Source organism: Emiliania huxleyi, assembly GCF_000372725.1.
Source record: "Emiliania huxleyi CCMP1516 chromosome Unknown EMIHUscaffold_210, whole genome shotgun sequence".
In the NCBI taxonomy this organism is placed as follows: Eukaryota; Haptophyta; order Isochrysidales; family Noelaerhabdaceae; genus Emiliania; species Emiliania huxleyi.
Window position 1 is genome coordinate 241,946 of NW_005200506.1, and position 8,651 is coordinate 250,596.

The 8,651-nt window shown below is 65.8% G+C and overlaps 1 protein-coding gene across 1 annotated transcript; it reads right to left on the reverse strand.

Moving 5' to 3' along the window:
- Positions 1–3,093: 3,093 nt before the first annotated feature.
- Positions 3,094–4,956, reverse strand: EMIHUDRAFT_114233 (hypothetical protein; the record flags this gene model as incomplete). Its single annotated transcript, XM_005780679.1, has 2 exons — positions 3,094–3,806; positions 3,939–4,956. 2 exons carry the CDS (start codon positions 4,954–4,956, stop codon positions 3,094–3,096), a joined length of 1,731 nt encoding a protein of 576 aa, XP_005780736.1.
- Between the last annotated feature and the right edge of the window lie 3,695 nt (positions 4,957–8,651).

The following is an 8,651-nucleotide window of genomic DNA, read 5'->3' on the forward strand; positions in this document are numbered from 1 at the left end:
CTCGCAGACAGACAGAAGCGGCGGCGTAGTGGTTTTGCTAAAAAGTAAAAAAAATCGTCACGGCAGATGGAGCATGCTCTTCAAGGCGAATCCGACCCCAAACGTGCGTTTCTAGGGCCCTCCTAATCAACAGTGCGTAGCCCGCTACCTGTGAACACCCCATCCCCAGGGCCTCCAGGGCTCGCTCGCACCTCAACCTCTCACCCCACCGGCGGCGGGTTTGAAGACACTGAGCCGAGCGCGCCGGCGGCGGTCCGCCGCCGGCGCGCTCGCGGATGGCTGAGCGGCACAGTTTCTGGCCGCCCGGCCTGCGAGCAGTCGCCGCGAGACAATCGAAGGCGCTCAGTTCAAGCAAGCGCGCCGCCATGCCAGATCTCGCCCCACGCCCCGACCAGACCGGGCAGTACGTGCAGGAATGATGCAGGCATGATGCTTTAATGGATGGGTGTTGTGAGCACGCCAGCGGCACCGCTGCGCACTCTCAGGGTCGCAGCCGCCTATCTCGTTCGGGTTTCTTCGATCAAATGAGGGACGGCAGTGGGAGGGGGGATGCCCATATGCAGCACGGCACCAATGCAGCCTTGCCGTCCGCGAACCGTGTGCAGGTACGGCCATCGCGCTTGCTCATCGTAGTCGCCGCCCAATGCGTCGCAAGCAGCGCGAGCTTTGAGACTATGCGTGGATGCCCTGAGGGTTGGCCACGCGAGGTCGGACCCAACGGAGGCCAGCTGTGCCGCAAGAAGGACCGCGAATCGATGGAATGGATTTGCGCTGACTGCTGGAAGCAGCTCGCTGGCGAGCCGTGGTGCGCTCCGTCCGGCACGTGTAGCGCCAGCCCGCCCTCGGCAGCAACGCTCGACAATCTGCTCATGTTGCGAGAGCCGACCAGCCTCCCCAGTCTGCCCATGTTTTGGCACATCCCGAAGGCGGCTGGGACAGCGATGGAGGCATTGCTCGTTTTCCTGTATAACAAAACCATCTTGATCCACGAGCAGGCCAGTCCGACCGAGGCCACCTGGAAGCGTGTCAAGGCTGGCGGCAAGGTGGCCGGTGAGGACTCGCCATGGGTCGTGCATGAGCCAACTGAGATCACCGCTGCAGAGGTGGCGGCAGCCGCTGAGCAGTCCGGCGGCGCGAAGCTGGCCATCATGACCGACCTCCCCTTCATTAACCTGCCGCTCCTCAAGACGGTGCGCTGCCGCTTGTTCGCCGTATTTCGACAACCCGTGACGCGGGTGGTGTCGCTCTTCAACTACCTCCAGACCGCCACCTGGGAGCCAACCTACGGCAAGATACCTTCGAAGTTCGAAGCCTACATCGAATCTAGCACATTTGAATCGCGGTGGCTTACCACTGCGCTTGCACTCCCGCCCGAGAAGTGGGCGATGGCAGACGCGCTCGGCTCCAAACGCCTGCTCGCGGAAGCCAAGCGCACGCTCAGCCGCTTTTGCCTGGTTGGGCTCTTCGACCGCTTGCCCGAGTCGTTGACGCGCTTTGAGACTTACTTCAACCTGCCGCACACGGGGAGCCCGGGTCTGCGAGCCAGGTTCACGACTGGTGACGGTGCTTGGAACCAGGCAGCGAAGGCTGCCGACAACCGCACCAGACTCGTCGAGGGCACCCCCCTGTGGACCAAGGCGAGCGCGCTGCAACTCAGTGCACCCGCTGAGGCGCGCCTTCTAACGAGTGTGTCTGCATGCAGGTTGAAGGGAAGCTGCAAAGCGACGTGGCTGTGTACAAGCACGCGGCGCGTCTCTTTGAGCAGCAGGCAGGTCTGGTTGCTCCCGGCGCGGGTGAGGGCGCGCCCACGCCCAAGACAGCGCCCGAGACTCGGCTCACGGCGGGCTCGAAACGTGGGGGGGGTAGACGCTGCATACTCCCCCGGCGTGCAGCCGAGGCCAGGGTCGCTGCACCTTGCAGCGGGGATGCACGCAGGCTTGCACGCAGGCTCGTCGCGCGTCGCGACCACTGCAGATCTGGCGGCTATGTGGGCGAGGCTCTCGGCGTGTACTCCTACTTGCCCGGCTGCCAAGGGACGTCGCCGACGGGCATCCACTGGACATACGTGCAGCCGCAGCATACTGGCACAGGCACCGTCCTCCGATACCTCTACACCAAAGGCATTGTGACCAACGCCACCTGCCAGCATCACCACACGGCACTGCCTTCGCCGGGAGTAACGCATGCGTTTGCCTTTGTGACCAACCCGTACAAGAGGGTCGTGTCGAATGCGGGATTCTGGAAAATCCTCCAGGCGCCCACCGAGGCATTCCCCGACAAGGACCCAATCTGCCGCTTCAGAGCTTGGCTGCACGCGCAGGACTGCCCGCCCGTTCTGCCACAAACTGCCCTCTTGGCGTGCCACCCGGTGAAGTTTATCGGCCACACAAGTTCACTCGCGGCGGACCTTCGGACAGCACTGCTTGGTGTCGGCTACCCTGCCGGTGTCGGAGGCGGACGAGTGCCGCAGGAGATCGAGTTCGGAACCGGAAAAGACCAGCGGCACTGCATCACGAGCTGCTCCTCCAACAAAACGGATGCGCCATCGCTCGCAGACTGGTACGACCACGCCTCGCTGAAGAAGGTGCAATCTTGGTACCAAAGCGACTTCGAAGCGTACCACTTCTCGTTGGATCCGGCCATTGAACACCACCAAGCATCTTAACACTGGCACTAACACAGGTAATAAATAATATTAATATATAATAAAGAAAACGGACACCTCTACTAGGAGATGGGTAAAAGGGAACAGGTCCCCGCCCGTGCATAGGTACACCACTCCAAGGAATTAAAGAAACAATAAAAACTGTTAGTTAGCAGTCCCCCTTCGTGTATGTTCGTAAGAGCCACTTACTGAGTAAGGAGACCGCGCGCCCCCCCCCGCGCGGGCCGCGGCTGGCAGGGCTGTGGCTGGGCGGAATCTGTCGGCCCCCCACGCAGAAAAAAGAACGCGAAAACGAAAAGGAGCGCCCTCTCTACTCTGCACTCTCGTGGTAGCCCGCAGCCAGAACCGGCGGCGTGTGGTTTTGCGAGTAAAAAAGAGAAAAGGATCGCGCGTCGGGTGCGTGGGGCTCTGACTCCCGCCCACTCAACTCACGCGCGTCCGCCGCGGCGGCCAGCGCGGCCGCCGCCGTTCCCGCGCCCGCGCCCGCCGCCGCGCCCAACGCCGCCGCCGCCGCCGTCCCTCCGCTCCTCCAGGCTGACCCGCAGAGCCCGCCCGCCCAACGTCTTGCCGTCGAGGGAGCGCACCGCCTCCGAGGCCGCCTCCGCCGTCTCCATCCGCACCTTCGCCATGCCGCGCGAGAGGCCGTCCGCCGAGGTGAGGACCTGCGCCGCCGAGACGGAGCGCCGCCCGGCGCAAGCCTCGATCTCGTCCACCAGCCTCGCCTCGCCCCACTCGTAAGGCAAATTGTGCACAAACAGCCGCTGCGCAAAGTACCGCTTGCCTCCCCCTCCGCCGCCACCGCGCCCGCCGCCGCCACGCCCTCCGCCGCGCCCGCCGCCGGCCTCTGCCGGCTGCACCCACGACGGCTGGCCAGGGGCGCCGCCGAATGCCCCTTCGATGGGCACGAACCTGCCGCCGTCTGCGCCGAGGCTGAGGCCGGCGGGCTGTGCTGGCGTGGCGGCGAGGTGGTTGGCCAGCGCCTCGCCGGAGAGGAAGGCGCCTAGGAGAGCTCCGAGAAGGCTCCGGGAGAAGGCTCGGGGGACGGGGGCAGCGCCTCGAGAGAAGGCGCCCTCGACAGTGGCCGCGTGCTCGGCGGAGGCGGCGCACCAGTCGCCTGCGATGCCGATGCGGTGCTCCGCGTCTGCCACCAGCAGGGGCGGGGTGGGGACGTGAGCCCGCGGGGCGACGAAAAGGGGTCGTCAGCGGCGGCGGCAGTGGCGGCGGCAGTGGCGGCGGCGGCGGCGCGGCGGCGGTGGCGGCGGTGGAGGCGCACCCCAGACGTAAGGGTCGTCCCACCTGCAGAGAGGCAGCGCGGCACCCCACAGCTGCAGCCTGGTGCGGAGGGGCTTGAGCGCCTCTGGCTCGAGCCCGACGGCGGCCTCGACCGCGCGGAGGAGCTTCGCCGTCACCTCCGCCTCCGCCTCAGTCCCGGCCAGCTGCTCCTGCGGCACCTTGTGCGCCTTGCCGAATGCGCCGGTGCTCAGGGCGGTCCAAACCTCGCCGCCCCCGTCGGCCGGAGCGTACTTTGCGGCATTGTTTGCCAGCCAGCGCAGCGGGCCGCCGCGCACCTCCGCCGCGTCGAAGTCGGAGGGCATCACCCCGGCCGGCGCCTCGAACGCCAGCGAGTAGACAGAGTTCAGCGTGAAGACGCCGCCGCCCTCGCGCCCTCCGCCGGGCAGCGAAGCGGCAAAGCGAGTGCGGAGGAGCGAGTGCACGTCGCGCGCCGGCACGCTCGAGGTCAGCCGCTCCGCGCATTTTCCATTGTGCGCAATCACGACCGCGTCGAAGCGACAGTCGTCGCCCGCGCCACTGGGCAGCCGCAGACGCCACATCCCGTCGCTCTCGTACGTGATGCCTCCGTTGGGCGGCACCCACACGTCCTGACGCACGTCGAGGCCGCGCGCCAGCGCCGCCGCGATGCCGCCCATGCCGTCCGCGCCCACGTAGCGCACGGCGTCGCCCTCGACTGGCACAGCAGCAGCGCCTCCTTCCAGGGCAACAACTCGTGCCGGCCACTGCTTGACCAGCCCCTCGGTCTCCAGCTCCTTCATCAGAGCGCTGAAGCTGGCCGAGCGGGCGGTCGCGTACTGAGCGGCATGATCCACCGTCGCTCCGCCAGGCCAGGTGCGTGAGGAGCAGCGCCCGCCAGGAGCGTGCTTCCCCGTGTCGAAACAAACGGCCTCGTGGCCGAGCTGCTGCAGCCGGCGGGCGCACGCCAGGCCGGCAATGCCGCCGCCGATGACGGCTGTGCGTTGAGGAGTAGACTGGGTGAGCGCGGGCGCGAGCGGCATGAGGTGCATGTATGATTTGTTGCTGCCGAAGGCGCGCTGCCCGAACAAGCAGAGCAAGTGGCTGCGTGGCTTTCAGAAAAAAGATTTTTTCCGGGAAGAATACTTCCGCGATTGGTGTTCACAGGGGCCTCTGCGGCAAAGTCAGACCACCCCACACCTACCTACCACCTACCTACCGCAGCAAACCTTCGGCTCCCGCTCAGGCTTGCCGCGCCCGTGCGGCGCGCCGAGGCGGCGCCGAGGCCGGCGCCTTGCACCCGGCCCGCGGCCGGCACCGCCTCGCCCCACAACTGACCGCCCTGCAGCCCCTGCGCAGGCGTGCCGCAGGCGTCGCTCAAAAAGCGACGGCCGGGTGTGGGCTGATCCCTTGCCCCGTCACCCGCCGCCCTCGCCCGGCCGCCTCACCGCGCACGGAGCGCTCGGCTGCTCGCCGCCGCCGCCGCGCGTCCCGCGCCGCCACGCTTGCCCCTTGCCGGACGCGCGCTCTGTGCAGCGGCGCAGAGCGCGCGTCCCTGGCACAGACGGAGCACAGCGGTCGCTGCTCCGCCCCTCCGTCGCGCGCGCCGCGCGCGCGCTGCCGCCGCCGCCGCCGCCGCCCCCTCCTAGCCGTCTTCCCCACCCCTACCCTCTGTTGCCCGCACGCGCGCGCTGCGCGCACCCACCCCCGCCCCCGCCCCCGCCCCCGCCCCTGCCCCCGCTCCCAAGCGCCCCTTCCCCGGTGGGTATGCGTAGAAAGTGAAACCGATCGAGAGGTGGCAGAAGCCGCCGTGTGTGACACATATTGCGGCACGTGTGACACGTGAGTGTCGGTCTCGGTGGGGTACGACGGTGAGAGACATATTGGGGTTTGCGGGGAGAGCCCCGCCCCCGGGCCCGGCGCGCGCAGTGCGCGGGGCGTTTTTATTGCAAACATGCAAACGGGACGGCCTGCGCAGCCTCTAACTATTGTGTGCTTCGACAACAAGAAATTTCCTCTCCGGTGCCCAGTGTTGTTGTGCCTAAGACGTAGGAAAAAGAAAGCCAAACCCGGCGCCCGCCCGCGATTCGTAAATGCGCAACTTCCGCAAAGCGGCGCCCAGCGCATCTTCTCGAACCCCTCGGTACCATCGCAATATATGTGGTCGCTGCGCTCCGCCACCGGGCTCCTGGTGCTGGCGGGCGGCATTGCCGAGCTGGGCGCCATTCGGGTCACAGCTGGCCGCGGATTCCTGCGGCATCGTGCGTCGCAGATGTCCGTTCCGCCGATTTTGGAAGCGACCGATGCCAGCGCGTTCGACGATGGTGCAGATGCCCCTGTGGCGCTACAGCCGAAGAGGACCGCACGCGCTTCGCTGAGGAATACTGTGCCTCGCCTGCCGACATACTCTGCCGAGTCCATTGCAGAGTGGCGGCAGTACGACACGCTGCAAGAACCGCCGTTCAAGCCAGAAGGGCCGTGGGGTCAGATAATTAGCGAGGGCCACTTCATAGGAGACCCGATGCTCGACGTGGTGGCGAGTGCGCCCGACGGCAAGCCGCTTTTATACGGCGTGGCCGCCGGCAAGAAGATTGTCCGCGTCATTCCCAAGAGCAGCCTCGGGACGACGGAAGCCACGCCGACGGTGGAGGAAGTACGGGATTGGGTGCGCCGCGCCAAGGAGAGCAGCAGCGCTCCATGCTCTGATCTGACCGAGCCCCTTTCGCTCGAGTTTGACGATTCACAGATCGACTATGCGCGTGTTGAGCAGGGCCAGCAGGCCTGGTCTTCCCGCGTGGGCGAGAGCGTGCGCAACCTGGGGCTAGCGCTGATGTCTGGCTTTGCGGTGCGGCGTGCAGTCGAAGTGCTCGAGGTGAATCCGCGCACCACCACGCCAAAAGGGGCGCTGGCACGGTACGACGAGACGGGCTTCTACTGGCAGGATTGGCTCCAAGGGGGCAGCTGGGCCGACCCGTACTCTTCGGCGCGTATGAGCGCCGAGTCGGTCCGCTGCTTCCACGCGCTCGGGCGCACAAATGACAAAGTGTGGGAGAAGTGGGTTGGCGCTCCCGCCGAGGTGGTGCCCAAGACTTGGAGGGTCGACCGGGACCACCCTCTCACGAGGGAGGTTGCGCGTGCCACAATCGGTGGAAGGAATCTGCTCGAGGCCAACGGCCACGACTTTGTCTTCGTCTTCGCGGAGGCCGCGGCGCCGGACGAGACGGAGCTTTGGGACTACTTCGTCCCTCTACCCCTTGCTGCAGACGCGCCCAATCTGCACGACCTGGTGGAGAGGTTTCCGCTTTTCCGCAAGAATGGCGTGCCCATCAACCAGTACGACCTAGCCGAGACCCTGTTCACCTTCGCGACGGTGCCCATCATGGTCACAGAGAGCTCGGTCGTGCTCAACCCGCGCAACAACCTGGTGAGGCCGAGCCGCGAGTCGGTTGCGCAGCGGGGTTGGTCGGGGCCCAACATTGCACAGCGCGAGAAGAGTGACATGGTTTATATGTGGGGCGCCGTGGCGCACCACTTGGGGCTTACTGGGACCGCCAATTTTTGCCACGGGCTGCCGGATCCCGAACTTGCCTTCACGCGCTACTCGGAGGAGTGGAACGTCTTCAACGCACAGCGGTACCGAACTCAAAAGTGGGAGGTGACAAAAAAGGTGCAGGACCCCGTGATCGTGGGCGCAGCAGAGAGGCTCGCCGGGGCCATCGGCAAGCAGATCGAGGACTCTCTCGGGGCGGAGAAAGCTGCCAACTGGGACGATGCCAGCGTGAAGGAGCTGGCGCAGCAGATTCAGAGGGCGCTCATTGAGCAGGAGTTCTACCTACCCCTGCCCGTCGACACGCTCCGTGAGGCGTATCGTCAGTCAGCCGAGGGAAGCATCTCTCGGGCTGGGTCGAGCATTTTCGAGCTTGTCAACCCGTTCAAGCAGCTGGAGCGGCAAGGGAAGGTGAACGCAGCTGCGCTCTCGCTGGCACGCAACCTCGGCACGAGTGCGCTCATGGGCCTGAGTGCTTTTGCGCAAAAGGGCGCGCAACCGGCGGTCATCGAGTTCTTCGCCACGTTCTCCGCCCGCGATTTGACTGCGCTGACTGCTCTTAGAGAGGAGTCAGTCGAGCTGCGAGCGGGCTCCCCGATTGGAGCAGCCTGGAACGCCATGCCGAGGGAGCTCCAGCTGCTATCTGCCGGGGAGTCGCTGCCGCGCGATCCCCAGCTGTGGCCAAACTTCCAACCGATCGGAGCCTTTTTGCCATCCTTGCTACCCAGAGACGAGGAGGCGATGAAGGCTCCGTACAAGGGTTGGCTCGCGGCTCGCCAGAAGTCGGCGTTTGAGTCGACGGAGGCGAAGCTTCGCGCTCTGGAGAGTGCGTGCGTCGTCAGTGCGGCGGGTACCTCGTGCTTGGACGATGCTGATGGCGAGCCCGCCGGGGAGTCGACAGTGTGAGGGACAGGGGGTGTGTGGTGATGCCTGATCCGTAACGTGGTAGGAAGGTGAGTAGTCGAGTCAGAATCACTCAGTCTCAGCTCTGGCGGAGCCGGGGGAGGCCCCGGTGCCCGGATCCTCTTGTGTCTTGACTCTTGTGTGCGCACGCAGATCGCAATCGCTCGCGGCCCCCAGGCGCGCCGGATCCAGGCGGGTGTGTACATTTTTCTTGTGTAGTTAGATAATTTATTTCAGTGCCCATAAGGCACGAGATGATTGGTCTTGCGTTTCGCCGGATGCACCAGA